We start from the raw sequence: 21,017 nt of genomic DNA, 5'->3' as shown, positions 1-21,017 counted from the left end.
TGGTACTTGCATGTCATATACTATAGTGTTTGAAATATAAAAAAAATATTGAAATATGAATTTATCATTTGTCTAATTTTTTAATCAATATAATTTAAAAAATTTATAAGTATATAATGAATGTTAAATTCAGTATGTTATTGTAGTGCACATTATCAATCAATAATAAAAATATTTATTGTATCAATTGAAATGAACAAATTGGAACATAAATCTGCAAAAATCTTCCAAGCTGAACTGCGCTCCTTTCAACGGAAATGTTTTTTTTAAAGGAAAAAAGCAGTACCAAACGGTTAAACTCATGAGATGCCTATATAAAAGAATGTTATTCATTGTTTTTAAAGCATTAATTATTGTTCATTTCCCTTATTGCTCGCAGAAACATCTTGCATTTGTTGTTTTTCATATTTGGGGAAGAACTACGCAAGGATTTGTATGAGAAGTATGAAACGAGGAATAATTGATTGCAGAGGTCTATATGTGCAAATGTGGGCGGTGGAGTTTATGCATTTTCTAGCACCTGTTTGGCATGGGTATGTGTTTTACTGGGCACTGTATTGTAGTTTTCTATTCGAATTCTTTACAATAAGCATTGCATTTGGACTACTGATTGTGTCATTTACTTTTTTTGTGTGGATTAGGACTCTCTTAGTAATTTATTTGTGTGGATTTTCCTTGAATCTTTAATTGTAGTAGTGTGCTTCGTTAGTTTTTGATGGTTTGCAGACGCCATAAAAAGTAATAAAAGAGTGCTTTATTTTGTCAGTCGAACAAGATTGTCAAATGCTTTGTTTCTGTAGGGAAATCAACCAAAACAATGTTATCTAATTAGGGTGCCCTGCTGTTAGGTCTACTTCTAGGGCTTTGTCACAGGCTTCCTCTAATTGTATCGTGTCCAGTTTTGTGGGCACTTATTTGTACACACATGCTTTTTTTCATAATAAACAAGAATTAGCAAGCCGCCATGAGATCTATCTTTGTCGAACAACCAGAAAAGGACAATAATATCTGTGAACTAACAGTACCTGGACACCCAAAACAGCCCTAATGTGTGGATTAGGACTTTGTTAGTAAATTCAATTGTGTGGATTTTTCATCTCTGTATTTCTTTGTTTGAATCCTTGAATCTTTAATAGTAGTAGTGTGCTTTGTTAGTTCATCATGATTGCAGACGCCATAAAAAGTAATAAAAGATGGCTTTATTTTGCCAGTTGAACAAGATTGTCAAATGCTTTGTTTGTGTAGGGAAATCAACCAAAAACAATGTTATCTTAATTAGGATGCCCTGCTGTTAGGTCTACTTCTAGGGCTTTGTCGTAGGCTTCCTCTAATTGTATCATGTGCAGTTTTGTGGGGACTTATTTGTACACACATGCTTTTCTTCTCAATAAACAAGAATTAGCAAGCCACCATGTGGTCGATCTGTGTCAAACAACCAAGAAAAGACAATAATATCTGTGAACTAACAGAAGGTCCCTTGACACCCAAAAGAGCCATAATGTGTCACCGTCATATGGATGCTTACATATTCTCTATAATAAGTTTAGAAAAGCAAGTAGAAGTGCCTTCCACCAAGAAGGTTCTGCAATCTACTCTTGTCAACCACCGGCTATTTTCTAGTTCGATAGTCAGTACAGGCATTCGTTTCCTTTCTAACTGACAAACTAGGTTTAGAAAAACAAGTACATGGCAGGCTCTGCAATCTAGTCTTGCCAACCACAGGGCCATATTTAGAATGCCTCTCTAATTTATGGATTTAGTAAACTTGTTAATTTTAATGACAAACCAGGCTTAGAAAACCACAGGGCCATTTTTAGAATGACAAATCAGGCTTAGTAAACTGATTAATTTTTGTGACAGACCAGGCTTAGAAAAACAAGTAGATGTGCCTTCCACCAGGCAGGTTTTGCAATCTAGTCTTGACAGCACTTTCCATCTCAATAGTCAGTATAATACCATAAAGCATTCTTTTTCGTTTTAATTTATGGATCTAGTAAACTGGTTAATTTTCATGACAAACTAGACTTAGAAAAATAAGGAGACGTGCCTTCCACCAAGCAGGCTATGCGATCTTCTCTTGTCAACCACATGCCATTTTGCAGCTCAATAGTCAGTACAGGCATTCTTTTCTTTGTAATTTATGGATTTAGTGAAGTGGTTAATTTTTATGAAAATCTAGGCTTATAAAACAAGTGTAGATGTGTCTTCCACCAACTAAGCTTTGCAATTTACTATTGTCAACCACAGGCCATTTTGCAGCTCAATAGTCAGTATAAGTATTCTTTTCCTTTGTAATTTATGGATTTAGTAAATTAGTTAATTTTAATGACAAACCAAGTTTAAAAAACAAGAAGATGTGTCTTCCACCAAGTAGGCTCTGCATTCTACTGTTGTCAACCACAAGCCATTTTGCAACTCAATAGTCAGTATAAGCATTTTTTTCCTTTCTAATTTTATGGATTTAATAAACTGGTTATTTTTTATTACAAACTAGGCTGAAAAAACAAGTAGATGTGCCTTCCACCAAGTAGGCTTTGCAATCTACTCTTGTCAACCACAGGCCATTTTGCAGCTCAATAGTTAGTACAAGCATTCTTTTCCTTTCTAATTTATGGATTTAGTAAACTGGTTATTTTTTATGATGAACTAGGCTTAAAAAAACAAGTAGATGTGCCTTTCAACAAATAGGCTCTGCTATCTACTCTTGTCAACCAGAGGCCATTTTGCAGCACAACAGTCAGTACAAGCATTATTTTCCTTTCTTATTTATGAATATATTAAACTGGTTAATTTTTATGACAAATTAGGCTTAAAAAAACAAGTAGATGTGCCTTCCACCAACTTGGCTCTGCAATCTACACTCTTGTCAACCACGGGCCATTTTCCAGCTCAATAGTCATTACAAGCATTCTTTTCCTTTCTAATTTATGGATTTAGTAAATTGGTTAATTTTTTGACAAACTAGGCTTAGAAAAACAAGTAGATGTGCCTTCCACCAACTAGGCTTTGCAATCTACATTTGTCAACCACAGGCAATTTTGCAGCTCAATAGTAGTCAGTACAAGCATTCTTGCCTTTCTAATTTATGGATTTAGTAAACTGGTTAATTTTTAATGATGAAACTAGGCTCAAAAAAACAAGTAGATGTACCTTCCACCAACTAGGCTCTGCAATCTACTCTTGTCAACAACAGGCCATTTTCCAGCTCAATAGTTAGTACAGTCATTTTCTAATTTATGGATTTAGTAAACTGATTAATTTTTACGATGAACTAGGCTTAGAAAATCAAGTAGATGTGCTTTCCACCAAGCAGCCTCTTCTGCAATCTAGTCTTGTCAACAACAGGCCATTTTCCAGCTCATAGTCAGTTCAGGTATTCTTTTCCTTTCTAATTTTTGGATTTAGTGAACTGGTTGTTTTTTTATGATAAACTAGACTTAGAACAACAAATAGATGTGCCTTCCACCAAGCAGCCCCTGCAATCTACTCTTGTCAACAACAGGCCATTTTCCAGCTCATAGTCATTTCAGGCATTCTTTTCCTTTCTGATATATGGATTTAGTGAATTGGTTGATTTTTTATGACAAACTAGACTTAGAACAACAAATAGATGTGCCTTCCACAAACAACTTCTTCAACCTGCAGATTACGTATTTTCTCTTGCAGATTTTGCAAACTCAGGTAAGTTTGCCTCACATTTATATTATTTGCGTTCCTGCTTTATACATTGATACTATCGTACTGTCCCTTTTTAAAGTTTTTGACTCATTTACCTCAAGGCCTTGGTCTATATTCACATATTTACAGAAAAAAGTGATAAGAAAACAAAACACAATTACATTAAACCGCTATATGATGAAAGCAAGAACATTGAGGGGAAGGAGTATCCCATTTACACTGCTAAATAAAATCTATACATCAATTCCAAGCGATCATTAAACTTTGTGTTAAATTTTTAAGGTCATTCTAAGATTGTTGCTTTTTTTATTAAGCTACTAAAATGAATTGCATGAGGGAAATTCAATCGATAGAAATGGAAGATGTAGATAAATAGATGTATAGAAAGGTAAAAGTTAATCTGGGGTATGGGAGTACTTATCCCAAATGCTTGGGCCTCTTCCCCCTTCCCTTGCAGCTCCTCCATCCTGATGTGAAGCAGAGGCTGTACCGAATATGAGAATCCAGAGGGAATTCTACTGTTACAAGAACCCCACCACATACACGCCAGTACAGAAGCTCTCCATCCCAGTAAACTATAATGAATGCTATCCAATACAGAGGATGCAGTTATGCCATGAGGACAAATAGAATTAATATTGAATAAAATTACGGATCAGTACTTCTCCAACTTGTGTGGTGGAGGCCTAGAAAAATACAGATGCATTTTCAGTCTCCATACAAGCTCTTCCTTGGAAATGCTAAAGAGATGATGAAGATGATGCAGCAGGCCAGTTCTAATCCTAGGCGATAGTTTTCTCATGATATTCTGCCCAGAGTTCTATCATTCTATCATCAGTGGACCAAAATCTATGGTGCAGTCTTGTTATCATTGTTTTTTTTCTCTATTGTTATTCTTGTAACAGTTTTTTGTCCTCCTTTTTTAAGAAACACGGATTGTTAGACTAGGAATCTCCTCTAGGACCTCCCATTAGTATGCTTGGGTTCTTAACCATTGAGCTACAGTTGGTCTCTTTGGGGATAGAAGAATAGATTGCTTCTTTAACAACCCATTTAAACCATACACACCATGATATTCTGCCCAGAGTTCTATCATTCTATCATCAGTGGACCAAAATCTATGGTGCAGTCTTGTTATCATTGTTTTTTTTCTCTATTGTTATTCTTGTAACAGTTTTTTCTCCTTTTTTAAGAAACATTGATTGTTAGACTAGGAATCTCCTCTAGGACCTCCCATTAGTATGCTTGGGTTCTTAACCATTGAGCTACTGGTCTCTTTGGGGTTATAAGAATAGATTGCTTCTTTAACAACCCATTTAAATTTTAAACCATACATTTTGGTTGTAAATCCTATTGTTGTTTTAGGTAAACTATCTAGAACTCCAATCTAGTGAGGCATGAATTGTTCTTTAATGTATGAGCAGGGAATTACTTGTATGGGCAGATTACTGAGGGCTCACCATCTTCAGTAGTCTTACCAGTAACATCTTGCCCACACAAGTGGTTCTGTAAGGACTCGTCACAGGGTGAAGTAAGGCCAAAATATATCTCATCCCTGTCGACGAATAGTGTTTAAATTTCTAATTCTAAAATCTAATGGGTTGATCTCCATCATACTTTAACTTTTTTTTTCTTGGGTTGTGATTTTGCATTACAGGGAGCACATTCTTGCTTTGGTTTGCACCTGTTGCAGGGACAAATATTGCAGATCCCCAGCTGGTGCAAGAGATACTCTCTCTGAGGTCTGATGATTATGAGAAAATTGAGGCCAATAATGCTCTGAAGAAATTGGAAGGTGAAGAGTTACTGGACTTGAAAGGCGAGAAATATGGGCTCAGCACAGAAGAATCATTAATCCTGCTTTTCACATGGAAAATATCAAAGTAAGACACAATTTTATAGAATTTTTCATCAGTTATTTGTTGGGCATTACTAGATCTAGGTATTAGACTACAATAGATGTTCTCGTATCAACCCACATATATGAGCTCTATATATGTCTTAATATATTTGCCCAGTTTATTCTGATTGCAGTTTAGTTGCCTCCATTGTTAATGCCATCTTTTGATGTCTGTGAATATTAACTTAATTTCAATTTATACAAGCTGTTGTTTATCTATAATTAGATCATCTTCAACAAGAATTGCATGAGGGAATTCAATCGATAGAAATGGAAGATACAGATAAATAGATGCAAGTAAAAGTTTAACCTGAGGTATGGGGAGTGCGTATCCCAAATGCTTGGGCCTCTTCCTCCTTCCCTTGCAGCTCCTTCATACTGATACGAAGCAGAGGCTGTAAATTAGAAAAGACTTAAAACTAAGCAATAACAGATGATCTAACTCCAAAATTACAAAATTTCATTAACAGTTAATGTGAGATCCGCAGTTAGTCTGAAACTTGGCAATAACACACAAACAGTTGTTTCTGCTCATTGTCTCAAACGATCAGTTGCAATTTTATATTAGCTATATAATAATAGACATTTTGATGGCCAAAGTAATATCAATCCATCCGCACCTGTTGCCAGAGTTCAAAGCTCCCATTAATATCTATTGTATTTTTTATTGCATGTTGTGATTTTGTGTAGGAGTATTTTTTTAGCTTCGTCATTCTTTTGTTCTTCCTCGTGTACTTCTTCTGGGCTTTTGCCTTTGTTAACAGCAATTTGTGTTATAGCCACGATGTTATTCTTGACAGTTTGTATTATATTGCTTAGACAGCAATAGATGGCAATGGTCACTAGTTTCATATTTTGTATGAAAAGTTGAAATTACGTGTCACACACTGGGAGGGTGTTAAGAGTTGTCTTTCTTACAAAGTGAGCTTGAAAAGTACTTATTTTTTCATTAAAAAATAGGATGTAAGGGTTTTCTCTCAAAATTTTAGTTTTTTAAGATATCATCTTATATATCTAATGTCTATTGATTTGTAGAAGGTTTATTTCTTTTAACATGGGTTTTCAACGATGACCTATAAATTTGATTGTTAAGGTACCTTCAAGAATTAAAATTTCTTATTTCGGAGAATTTAATGTTTTTGCTAACCAATAGACAAGGGCTCAAGACGGCTAGAATAGTGCTCTATTTCCTTTAGGTCATTCAAACTTTAGTTCCCTACTGTCTCGTAGATGGCTAGTAAATGTACAAATTATTTCATGATTTTGATGCTAAAGTTTCTTTATTAATGTTCGATGTGAAATGAGCATTGTAAAGCTTTCTTTTGGATGGGAAGAAATAATACAAAAAAGAAGTCAAAGAATGCTATAATTTTAAAGATGTCAATAGCTTGCTTGATTGAAAATGGTTATGTAGTGATGAAAATTTGAAGAACTTGTAAATATTACTTAACAATTATAATTAATAAAAAGTTTTTCATTTTGAGGGGTAGGAATACCCCTCCATCTTCAAGAGGTGCTTTTTTCTACTACTTTTATTTTCATGTGTTTTTTAAGTTAATTAAATTAAATTTATGTTTTAAAAGTTAATTAATTTTTTTTATCTTTTATTAATTAAGCAATTGTATATATATTTAATTATGATTAATGAAAATATAAAAAATAAAGACCACTTTATTTTCACTGAAATTATATATTTTATACGGTATGAGGCATACTTCTTAAATGGGTATCATGTTTAGTGACATAATTAATTTTGTACATTATGATTGTGTGGATTTTCTTTCTAATTTTAATGGTGTATTTGTCATTGAGGTAATGGGTTTTATTTGAAGTTTTTGTGGCATATACTTTTGTACATTATAATTGTATTGGTTGTACTGGTTTTGTTTGAAGTTTGCATCATGCTATTCTCAATGCAAGTGTTTATTCATCATGATTGACATTTACTCTCATGCATGATAATTGTATGGGTTTGGCATGAAGGGTTTAATGACATGCCATTAAGTTCTATGGGTTTTGTTTGAAGGATTTAATAACATATATATCATCAAGTTGAATGGATTTCACCTAAATTGTGTTTGTGTGTGCATCATGATTGAGTGATATTGATTCTTATGTATTATGAGTGTATGATTTTTCCATGAAGGGTCTATTGAGTTCTAGAGCTTTTTCTTAAAGGTCGAATCAAACTCGAATTGTGTGCTTAATTTTCTTTTTCATGATTCATGGTTGATTGCTATTGAATCTTGTGCTTGATGATTTTATGTATCTTGTTATTGTTAACCTTATGCACAAGAACATTAAGCACTCTATAGTGATTAGATGCAAATTAGCTATGCAACATTATTGGTTTGCTTATTTATGCACAATGGTTAGTGATATTCATTCTTTTGTAATATAACTATATAGCTTTTGTGTGAAGGGTATGCTAATTTCATTAAGTTTTATGGATTTTTGTTTTATGTTTACATCATGGTGTATAGGTGGTGGAGTTGAATGGGTTTCGTTTGAAGGTTACATGAAACTCCTACAATATGCCTAGTGTACTTATGCATTGTGATTACATGTGAAGAATTTGAGTGTTATGGTGTTGTATGAAATTTGTATAACTAATCTACATATAACCATTATGGAGTATTTGGTGTTCATGTGCATGGTTGATGTTAATCAAGTGTGACTAATCATATAGCTTTTTTGTCAAGGGTCTAATGGCATGTATGTCATTAAATTTTATGATGACTTTTAGTGTGCATATGAATTAGGGCTAAATGAAATTTTGATTAAATTATTATATGATGCTTAATGTGTTTGTTCACGCCTCATGGTTGAGTGACATCAACTCTTATGTTTGATCATTCTTATGGAATAGACATATGGTGTGTATCACGATAGAATAACATATATGAAATAACATCCTACAATTGTTTTTGCTTTTATGTTAAGCCTACATTATGACTAATGTTTATCAAACGCATAGTATGCTTATTCATGCATGATGATTGTGACTTTTTGAGTTAAGGTTTTACGTCAATAAGTTGTATGGATTTTGATTTAATTGGTTTTGTATGGATTCATGCAACATGGTTGAGTGATATTGATACTTTTACATGATGATTGTATGACATTTACATGAAGAATCTAATAACACCTTTTAGTTGGATGATGGAATTTTTGTTTGCAAGTAATAATGACATTCAATGAGTTATATGAGTTTTATTTGAAGGTGTATGGTGTGCTTGATGTGCTTGCTTATGCATCATGGTTGACTGATATTTATTCTTCCACATGATTGTATAGATTTTGATTGACACACCAAGTGACATATATCATAGAGTTGCATAAAGGGTTTTAGTTTGGAGGTAGTGATGACATTGTCATTTGGTTGGTTGTATGGGTTTTGTTTGGAGGTTATGTCAAAACATATACCATGCTTGGTATGTTTGTTTGTGCATCATGGTTGTGTGGCATTAACATTGTGGAATGTGGCATAGATGGTGTGGGTAAGATTGAATGACATATATGGAATTTTATTCTACTAGTGCCATTCGTTTTGTGTGAAGCATGCATCACAACTAGCATGTATGCATGCATGTATGTATGAGTATGGATGGATGGATGTATGCATGCATGTATCCATGTATAGATGTACATATACATGTATATGTATGTATATGTGTATGAATGTATGCATGGATGTATGTTTGAATGAATGGATGGATGCATGTATGCATGAATGTATATATGTATGCATGCATGCATGTATGAATAGATGTATGCATGTATGTATACATTCATGCATGTATGTTCATATGTATGTGTGCATATGCATGCATGCATGTATCTCTGTATGCATGCATGTATGAATAGATGTATGCATGTATGTATACATTCGTGCATGTATGTTCATATGTATGTGTGCATGTGTATGGATTTATGCATGAATAGATGGATCATGTGTCTATGTATGCATGCATGCATATGTGCACGTATGGATCATGTATGTATGCATGGGTGTATGTATGCATGGATGTATATATGTATGCATGTATGCATACATCTATGTATGAATGTATACATGTATGTATCTATGTATGCATGTATGTATACATTCATGCATGCATGGATCATGTGTATGTATGCATGTGTGCATGTATGAATCATATATGCATGCATGCATGTATCCTTGTATGGATGTATGCATGTATGGATGGGTGTATGTATGGATGGATGTATGCATGTATGGATGGGGCATGGATGTATGGATGTATGCATGTATGCATGGATGTATGTATGTGTATGCATGTATGCATGGATGCATGTACGGATGTATGTGTGTGTATGTATGGATGTATGCATGCATGCATGAATGAATGAATAGATGCATGACTGAATGTATGGATGGATGAATGTATGCATACATGTATATGTTTGGAGTATGTATGTATTCATGCATAGATTAATAAATATAAGAACAAATGTATGAATGAATGTATGCATGTATCATGTATGTATGCATGCATGAATAATGTGTGTGTGTGTATTATGTATATGTATGCATATATTATATATGTATGTACGTAGTATGCATAAAAGACACACATATATAATGTATGTATGTGTATGAATGGATACATGGATGTATGCATGTATGTTTGTGTATATGTATGTGTATGTGTATGGATGTATGCATGCATGTTTGTATGTATACATGTATATGTTTGGAGTATGTATGCTGATGAATACTAAGAGGGGGGTGGGGTGAATTAGTATGCCAAAAATTACTGTACTTAAACACTTTACTAGACTACCAGTAAAACGGTAAAACAGTTTAGCAAACAAACCGGTTATCACACATGCAAACCAAATAGCAAATAATGCATTCACCCACAGAAGCACAAACACCATAACACGAGAGATTTTGACGTGGAAACCCAAATGGGAAAAACCACGATGAGATGAAACTCACAAGCAACTATCTGTAGAATAGGAACCAGACCGGTTAAGGTCATACAATGTTCTTTACCAGAACAGATCCTGTTAGGAATCTCAATCTCTGTTGGGAGATAAGTCTAGTTAAAGACTACCTTGCTAGAGGATTTTAGATCCACAGATGTGAACCACCTTGTTAGAGGATTTACAAAAGGATTTTGGGCCTACTCGGTTAAGGGCTACAGACTTGTCGAAGATGTGAGTAATCAACAAGCGAGTGATCTATCAAATAGCACAGATTGCTTGGTTAGATCTTTGATAGCTTGTTTCCTAATGCATTCCACCATTACTTCAGTCTTCAACACATTCACTCTCTGCCTCTTCTCACAGACCTGAACTTCTCTTCTATGTTCACACTTACAAAAACTCATCAACCACCTTAAACCCTTGCAACAACATCTAAAACCCTAGACATGATGTCCTTATAATGGATTCTGATTTCATGTCGGTCCAATAGGATTACAATACAATTTCCTAGGTTCAATGCATCTAGACACTTTTGGTAACACGACACAATATGCACCGCCAAAGTGTCGACACCGCTAAACAATCGGTAGATGGTAACTCATCACAAAATGTTGGTTGGTAACTCAACACAGAGTATTACTAGTTCAAACAAAATACCGGTTTAGGCAAAATACCGGTTGTCGGTTTGACAAAATGAAGACTGGGAAATATGTGTTGTGTCGCTTCGTTTCTTCATACTGCTTGAGATCCTTGAACTGCTTGGGTCTTCATACCACTTGAGACTGGTAAACATTTTCTGCAAAACACCGATAGTCCAAAGACTATAATACATGATACCGATTGAGCTTTAACTCATACAAACAAAAAGTGATCTCAAGGCAAGTGTGTGTCCATCAATGACAATCACAACATCAATCATCAAAATTGCCAACAATCTCCCCCTTTGGCATTGATGGCAACACTTAGGAAAATTTTGACATCTAAGTGTGTTACAACAAAATTATGCCATAAACAAAATTACTCCCCCTAAGCATATACACTATCCCTTTTTGCAAACAAAACAATGTATAACTATTTGCTTACAGAGATAGACATGAAGATATGCATAGCATAAATCAAAATTTTAAATACCAGAATACTTCTCCCCCTTTGCCAACAATGACAAAGTACAGCTGAACAACCCCTGTTTTCATTTGGTATTAAAGTAATAAGAGTTTATGACAATAAAGAATAAAACTTGTCAAAAACTGATTTAAAGTCTTGCAAAAATTGTTTCATAGATAAGGACCAGGACTCAAGTAGGGAGGTAGCCACTTCTTTCTCTATCTGCATCTGGAAGACTTGTTCTTCCATGGCATCTATTGTGCTCATCTCTTGAGTGACCGTTAGGGCATCAAGATTGAAATAGCATTTTTGGAGAATTTGCAGTCTAGGTAGTAGGACCAGTTGAAGTTCCTGCAAGTTCCTTGTCCGGTTGCTTATTTCTGCCTCAATTCTTGCGGACTGGAGTTGAAACCTGTGAATGGTTTGTCCATATGTGGAGAAGGAATCATATGGCATCTTGAAGGTGCTGATAAATTACTGCATATCTAATTGCAATTTGTCCTTTTGGGTGAGCACATCATCACAAAATAGATGAGGTTGACATATCTTGCTAAGAAGTAGATTGCCCTCTGTAGCATAGGAAATCGGAAATCATCACAAGCAAGTCAAAAACATTAGACATTAGCTCAATCACAAAAGCACTCATTGCAATGATCTAATCCTAAACAACACTCAATAGAGACATGAAATAAAAACATTCAAAAACGAAAGATTATGCAAACCATAGATATGACTTGAACGCTCCTTCATGCGGCTCCATTGTTCTTCTTTCCTCTTCAAATGGTTGGATTGTGGATCTCACCTACAAGTGCACACACACAATTGAATTCAAGTAGACAAGATTACTGATCAAGAGTACTAGAAATTCGATAGTCTGATTACAAATTACCAATTAGCTTTGATTGATGAAGATCATCCAATTTATAGATAAATTGGAGATAGGATCAAATTTAGCATGAAATGGATATTAGAAGCAATTGATTTCAAAATGGGAAAAATGAGTAAAAAGAAGAAGGTTATGACACCTTCTATGTCATAAATTATGACATATTGCCAATGCAAAGCTTAGAAGACTAGAACCCTATGACATCTTGCTATGCCAAGAGTATGACGCATGAAGCACAAAAATAGGGAGCACTAAAGACAAGTTAATTAGGTGGAAATTAAAATTAGGAATTTAGAAAATAGGTGGAAATTAGGAATTAGGTAAATTAATTAATAATGTGTCATTTATTAATTAATTCACAAAGAGCAATAATTAGCCAATTAAATAAACATTTAATTGTGATGAGAAGACTTAGGATAAATAAATAATTTATTAATCCTAGAGAGGGAAAATGCCAAACAAGATTAAATGAATAAATCATAAAACCTTGGAAGATGAATTAGAAATGCAAGGATGACAATTAGGTCTTGACAAAGGATAGTTGATATCGATTCGATCATGATTTTGAATTGATAAATGACCAGTGTTGATAAATGATTTGATTGAGATTGGTTGACAAAAATCAATGACAAATTGATCGAATTGACATGATTGGAAAGGAAAAGGATCGATGACGAATCGATCGCAATATGACAAGATTGACTAGGACAAAGATTGACCAAAATCATGATTGAAGATTGTTGTCGACAAGACCAAATTCGAAGGCGAGATGATAGAAGAATGCCTCGATGCTCGCAAATGATAAAAACCAAGTGCGTGACATAGGAGAAATGTTAATGCGACGCAAAAACCTAAAATGAGGCAATGCGCAAATGTTAAAGTATGATTCCGCAAGCGTTGACCATTTTTAGGTGTCTACACCCTCATCTAGAGCACCCCTTATATCTTTTTGAGCTTTTTGCAGATCGGACCAGAGCTCATTTAGCTTCTTCACCAGGGCAATGTTCAAAGCCTTTTGATGCTCTTTCTTGGCATTTGCCTCTGCTACCTCATCTAGGCTCTGCACCTGATCATCCACTGCTGTGCATAGGAGCATCAATTGTGCCAGTGATGAATCAATATTGGGGAGGTTTGTGTCGGGTATCAAACCGGTAAGAGTGTCCACCGCAGCTTGGATCACATCTTGCTCCTTCTTCCTCCTTATCATTTCAAGGCATTCTTGAGCAACCTTAATGCTTTGTAGCAGCTCCATTTCGTTTGCAGACTAGAGGTCAATTGGATTGGTGAGGTCAACCGGTTTGGCTTGACTACCGGTTGCCTTTGGAGTCTCCATCTGAGTGCTTTTTGCTGCTTCTTCTTTCTCTTCTTCCTTCTTTTTCTTGTCTGCTTCTTTTTGCCTCTCCTCTTCCTTTTCCTTCTCTGCTTTCTTCTTCTCTACTTCCTTTCTCTTCTCCTCTTCCTTATCCTCCTCTGCTTTCTTCTTCTTCGCTTCCTTTCTCTTCTCCTCTTCCTTATCCTCTTCTTCTTTCTTCTTCTTCTTTCTTCTTGTTTCTTTTTCTCTTCTTCCTCTTTTCTCTTCTCCTCTTCATCCTTCTTCTTTGCCTCTTCCTTCTTTCTTTTCTCCTCTTCATCCTTCTTCTTCTCCTCTTCATCCTTCTTCTTTTTCTCCTCTTCCTTTTTCTTCTTCTCCTCTTCATCCTTCTTCTTTTTCTCCTCTTCCTTTTTCCTCTTCTCCTCTTCTTTCATCCTCTCTTCATCTTCCTCCTCCTCCTTTTTCTTCTCCGCTTCTTTCTTTTTCTTCTCTTCCTCTTGTTTTCTCTTTTCCTCTTCATCTTCCTGTCTCTTCTTTATCGCTTCTTGTTGCTTCATTTCTTCTCCTGTCTGCTTCTCCTGTCCTGTTCCTTCTAATGGTGTAACCTGAGTAACATTTTCACCATCTAAGGCGTCAACATCAATTGGTTCCATTTGCTCAGCTACCTGTTCTCCTTCACTATTGTATACTTCATCTGGTTTAGTTATTGCCGGTTCTTGCTCATCCTTCTTGTTGGCTTGAAGCGCTTTATAAGTGTGTACAACTGTTGTCATATGTAGATGAGTGTCTTTTTCAACATCATCAATTCTCCCTTCTAATAACCAGAGTCTTCTCCTTCTAATGAAGAAGAGTCCTTTATTCTGGTTGATGACCTCAAAAAGCTCAGAATTGGACAGGTCGGGAAAGTACTGGGCAAATACTTTCTCCCTTATTTCCTGTTCCTTTTCTATGGAAATGCGCCATTTGTTGTCTAAAGATTTATACAAAGAATCTGGTGTCTCAGATCTAATTTTTGAAGGCGACCAGTCATTAACACACAAATACTTAATGATTTCCTGTTCAACTTCTTCTTTTTCATCATCATTGAAGTCTTCAAAATAATCAATTAAATCATTCAGCAATTTTCTTCTAATATTCTTTATGGTTCTTTAACAATGTGTCAAAGGTTTGTAGGAAGAAATGTCAATATTTATTGGTGCAGATATTGCCAGTTCATTCTTTGTCTTTTTCTGTGTTTGCCTAGTCTTCTTCTTAGGTGGTTCTTTTGACACCATTTCTCCTGAGTCAGGTGTATTGCTTTTTGTCTTCCGCTTCCTCTCAAAAACTTTTGCAGGTGCCTCTTCTGGTTTCTTCTTAACTGGTGACCGCTTGGTCACTTTGGGACTAGCTGTAGTAACTGGTGCCGATGCTGAAGGCACTGCCTTACCTTTCTTTGCTGAGGGTTCTTTGACCGGTGTCACCCTTTCCAGATAGGTGTCGGTTCTCTTTGCCTTCGGATCAAGAGGCGAGACAAGTAGGGTAGAGGCATATCCATCCAGCATATCATACATCACCTCATAGCCCATAGGCTCCACTTCTTCCTATCTAGGTTCAACCGCCTCCATTATGCACACATCAACTTTAATGGTGAAGCATATGTCCTCCTCATACTTCTTGACTATATCACTGGATACCCTTATCCTTTAGCTCATCTTGCGTCTGAACTCATCAAAGTATTTGTTCAGTGCTTCCAGATAGCCGGTTCCAACCGCTTGCAGACTTTCCTTGAACACTTTACTATACTTAAACACTTTACTAGACTACAGTAAACCAATAAAACAGTTTAGTAGACAAATCGGTTATCGCACAGGCAAACGAAATAGCAAATAATGCATTCACCCACAGAGGCACAAACACCATAACACAAGAGATTTTGACGTGGAAACCCAAATGGGAAAAACCATAGTGAGATGAAACTCACAAGTAACTATGTGCAGAATAGGAACTAGACTGCTTAAGGTCATTGTAATGCCCCGTTAGGAACCCTAAAGGAAAACATCATAATCTATACAACTAAGGGTGAAATTTTTTATTTTTTTTTAAAATTAAGTGCATGAATTTAAACCTTAGCACACATAATAACATAGCGGAAGTCTAACACCTGAATTTCCTAAGGGTTACCAACGAATATTACTTCGTAAATTAAGTATTTAAGATAAAATTTCTACAAAGAAAGAATTTAAAATATTTCAAGTAATCATATATTATATACAAAAGAATTAAGTAATTGAAATAGCATACATTACAATTTTTTCTTTGCTTACAATATTTGAAAATACATATTTTCAAAAGAAAATTACATCATGAGCTAAAATGTTACAAAATGAAAGTTACATAAAGTTTCTCTTCAAAACCTCTAGTTTTCAACTGGATAATGGTTAAGAGCAAGAGCTGGTACATGAATCCTGAACCAAGAATATCAGCGAAGTCCTTCCTCGCCTGAAGATACGTTCCAGTACATCCAATGGAAAGTGACACTACCACCTGACCATGTGATTCCGAGAAGGAACCACCCCACTGTGTTGGAGATAGTAGATAACCCTCAAGCAAGCAAAATGAAACAAGAACGTAAGGACTACAAGACTCCACTTACATTCATGTGACCCAACTCACAAAACACTAGTGACCCTAAGGAGAAAGTGTCATCGCATGTCATACGGTGGATACCATGGTACAGCCTCCATAGGTCCCGACACCAATCCTGGGTTATCCTGGTAACCTCTCCCGAACCTCCGATTCCAACTAAGACTCATGCGGACCTTACCAATCCTCTCACGAAGACAAGGTGGTAAGTTTGCCATTCCAGGCCTTCTCGCTACATTACGAGCCCTGTACTAGCACTCACCTATGTGCGAGGCACATTATTTTATCTAATTTTTATTCTACCCTTCCCTAATCATTTATTAGGTTTCCACTTTCTTAACCAACTTCCAATGGGTTATCCTTTCATCACTTCGGGCACAGCCCCCGCTCGAAAGCCACTCTCTCTCTTAGGACACTACAGGTTAGTTCTATCTACAGAACTCTATGGCGACACAGACAGCCATACCCAATTTTGATCTACCTCGAATGAAAGATACAAAATTACTAACCTAAGGTTGACCATTACGAACAACTCACAGTGGCTCACTCCCTTAAGGTTATACATCTAAATAACTGGCCAAGACACAGCACACAAGACATACTGACAACATGACTTAATGTACTTAGTTGCGACCACCATATAAGACAAGGTAATCTTATGTACCAACACCTATCACAAAATTAACTTGCAATACGAATATACGTTGTCAAGACACGAAGAACAATATGGTTAGTATAACACATAATTTTACACTTATTGACAAGTTTAAGAGTTCAATTACTCTTGTTAACTACTATAGGTACGCCACCTTAATAATTTCCTTTTGTACAATAGACGAAGATTAAAATAGATATATATATTTCATCAAGGAAGTCTTATAATAAGACATAATACATTTCTTCATAAAATAATATCTTTATTTTTATTTTTATTTTTTTTTACACTAGAATGTTACATCATTCTTCTGGAAAATACGGAGAAGTGCACTCGTCAGAATCTACATGATCTAAAGGAGTATATCCTTGAGTCTTGCTTTCACTCAGGGGAAAGTACCCCACAGACTCATTATCGCTTAAGGGGGTATACCCCTCCGACGAGTCGGAACTTATAACTATTGGCTTTTCAGGCGAGCCCTCTGGCTTGGGTTCTTTTCCTTTCTCAACGGTATCTTCTTTAGTTGGACTCTGAATAGGACCTTTTTCTATTTCTTTGCTCTCTTCTGGAGCTGGGTTCTCTTCAGCAGGGTTGTCATCCACAACGGGCTTGACAGGAGTCAAAGAATCTTTTTTGACTTTCAAGTAGTGAGCATAACCCGCTACTGATTTGCGAGTTGTCTGTTTGCCTCGTACCATCCCTGTAACGTATCAATAGTAAACTTATTACTTCACAGACTCTCCTAGAGCTATGTCTAATAAATCTTAATATCTAGTTTTTGAACGCAACCATATAATAACAAGTGTGCAATTTGAACTTAAACACTATTCCACTTCTATAGTCATAACGTAATCACAACTTCTATTATATGATTTTATTTAACAATCCCTAACGATAAATAAAACATAACCATAACTATTTAATACGCAAGACAATAAATATGGCATACAACAGAGATTGTAAATATTAATGATCGTAAACTAAGAAATTCCTGACCTATTTGAAGTGTTGATCAATATACAAGACCTTAACGCCCTCTCGCCGATATATGCGCCTTGCTTGCGATCCTTTTCACCAATACTTTCCAACTCTATCAAAAAAAAAAAAAAAACTCCCTTGATACTATCAAACACTATCCTCTCTAAACAACTCTCTCTTGATACTATCAAAACACTATCCTCTCTAACTCTATTCTTCTTTCTACAATCCACCGTCCTTCCTTGGATGCCACAAATGACTTCTCCCCCTTTCCTCTCTACTCACACCCCTATTTATACTAAAAATTACTCATCGCTCCTCCTAAATCTGGGGCTTAGTAATAGTTATTAACTAATAGTCTTTTACCTCCAACTCGTCTTGCTCCTCCACGTAAGGAGTCCATCAACGGTTAACTATAGTCTTTTGCGCTCCTTGATTTTGGTTATAACAACTATCGGCTGGGTGGAGAGATCGGTTAATTACTTCAAACACTTATGTGTTTGCAAACAACGACTTGTGCGTTCAATCTGCCAGGTCTTGAGTCATCTAAGGTTTATGTCTCAGTCTCCACCTTACGTGCCTGTCTATTCTCCTCCTAAACCGGCCAATCTGCAGTTGAAGGAAATGGATTAGCTCGTGGAAGAGTTCGGACGTGGTAGATTATCGCTCTGAATAGCGAGAGGTGTCATTCCCGCTAACTGAAGTGTTAATGGAGGAAACCGCTCGCTGGCTGCAGTGTTAAAGGCGGAAGAGGGAGATGTGGTATGTGAAGGAGGAGGGTAGTCGGTGGTAGTACCGACCCCTCCCTATATTAAGGGGGGGTGGTCGATATTACCATCAACCACCGTTGACCAAACGGCAAACTTTAACCCCCGCCACCTTTTATAAAGTCGAAACTGTTTTATTTGTTTTAATATAATTTCATTATTATATTTTAATAATTAATTAATAACTTTAATTAATATAAATATTTAAATATTAATCCTTCTTAGCAAATTATATTTGTAAATGTATATTTTGGTTTCCAATATTTATAATGAGTGGCTTTTCATATATATATTCAAACAATTGAATTATATATATTACACGTTCGAAAAGTTTATTAAATATGATATATCTATAATTCTAACTTTATACATGCATAATCCAAAAACACAATAACCCGATGAGCAATATCAACTACTGATAATACGATCACCTTATCTTAACTCCAATAACTACTTATAAGTGACTATTGCCTTCCGAGTATATTATGCCCTTACATATATTCAAACGATCGAATTGCAACTATCAAGCTAACAAGCTGATAAAATTCATATCAACTCATACCAAGATATTAACTCATCCTTTATAAACAATATTAAGTCACTAGATCACTTGATTCTTTTCCCTCCAATTATCAAAACTATTCTTTACTCTTATAGACGTAATAAACGTAACAATTACCAATGACATACAAAAATTGGGAACACTGGACACGCAAACTGAGCAAGCATCATGCGACTTTTATAAAGATCAAACAATAAAATATGAAGACCAACCCAATTGACAAAATGACTAACTGAAGGCACTCACCCGAGTGTAACTGACTAAAAATAGGGTCAACTACTATCTCCTTCACTTCCATCGGAAACTATAAGGCACGCTCAGACCTGTGTAGCCAGGTGGAGATGATACCCCATACCTACCCGGTACTTGTACCTGCAACATCCTGCATCACCGACCACACATGCATATATACATATATAGAAATTTCAACATACACACCAATGAAGGAGAATCGCGACGTTCCCTGTGTCACCGAGATGAGTGAAGGAAAATCATCCCCAGGCATCCCATACACTCGCAGATACACAACACACAGTGCATAGATGAAGTAAAGCGTCAGTACATATAAATGAACCATATAATGCCATAAAACGTAAGTACATAAATACTGCAAATAAATCATATGTCTCATTATCAAATAAAACATGGAACAATGTTATATAATTCTAAATAACAAATGATAATGTATCCACTGAGAATAACAAGAACAAAGTATCAGTTCAAACGAGTAAGGGTACTACATTCTCCCCCCTAAGACTAGGCTTACTCCTGGAAGCTTAAAACAAATATGAATATAACTCTCTCATCTTCACTGCATCCTCCCAAGTTGCCAAGGTCTCATCATTTGGGTCCCATAGGACCCTTACCTGGTCGATGGTGCGACTCCTAAGGATCAAATCTCGACGCTGAAGAATGCGCACGGGTGCCATGGAAAGCTGCCCATCCTCGACCTGCAAGGAGTTCCAATCAAGAACATGTGTCACATCAGGGTGATAAGGTCAAAAAATTGAAACATGAAAGACATCGTGGATGCGGGATAGACTCGGTGGCAAGGCAAGGTGGTAAGCAACAGGACCTATCCTCTCCAAAATCTCAAAAGGGCCAACAAACCGAGGCGCCAACTTAGAACCCTTTCCATAACGGATCAGACTCTTCCGTGGACGCACTCTCAGAAACACACGGTCGCCAATAGAAAATTGACGATCTATCCTATGAGCATCTGCATATTTCTTCTGCCTATCCTGTGCAACTACCAAATGCTCTCGAATCCGCTCAACTTGTTGCTCCATCTCCCAAAGAATATCCAGACCTATAAGCACCCTATCCTCTAACCGATCCCAACTCAAGGGAGTACGGCAAGGACAACCATATAATGCCTGAAAGGGGGACATACCTATGGAGCTATGATATCTATTGTTATATGCAAACTCTACAAGGTAGATATAATCCTCTCAATGCGACTGTTGGTCCATAACATACATGCGAAGCATGTCCTCCAAAACCTGATTCACTCTCTCTATCTAGCTGTAGCGTCGTAAATTGTACGCACTTGCTAGGGTGGTACAATTTCACACCTAGTTTAGCACCCACCTTGGCG

The 21,017-nt window shown here is 36.1% G+C and overlaps 1 protein-coding gene across 1 annotated transcript; it reads left to right on the top strand.

The window, feature by feature from the left end:
- Window positions 1-264: 264 nt before the first annotated feature.
- Window positions 265-5,800, top strand: LOC131077624 (cytochrome P450 734A1). Its single transcript, XM_058015157.2, has 2 exons — window positions 265-533; window positions 5,336-5,800. Exons 1-2 carry the CDS (start codon window positions 530-532, stop codon window positions 5,563-5,565), a joined length of 234 nt encoding a protein of 77 aa, XP_057871140.2. The 5' UTR covers window positions 265-529; the 3' UTR covers window positions 5,566-5,800.
- The last annotated feature ends 15,217 nt before the right edge of the window (window positions 5,801-21,017 follow it).

The sequence above is a fragment of the Cryptomeria japonica genome, chromosome 6, assembly GCF_030272615.1.
Source record: "Cryptomeria japonica chromosome 6, Sugi_1.0, whole genome shotgun sequence".
In the NCBI taxonomy this organism is placed as follows: Eukaryota; Viridiplantae; Streptophyta; class Pinopsida; order Cupressales; family Cupressaceae; genus Cryptomeria; species Cryptomeria japonica.
Note: the sequence above shows the minus strand (reverse complement) of the source record. Positions and strands in the feature narration are given on the sequence as shown.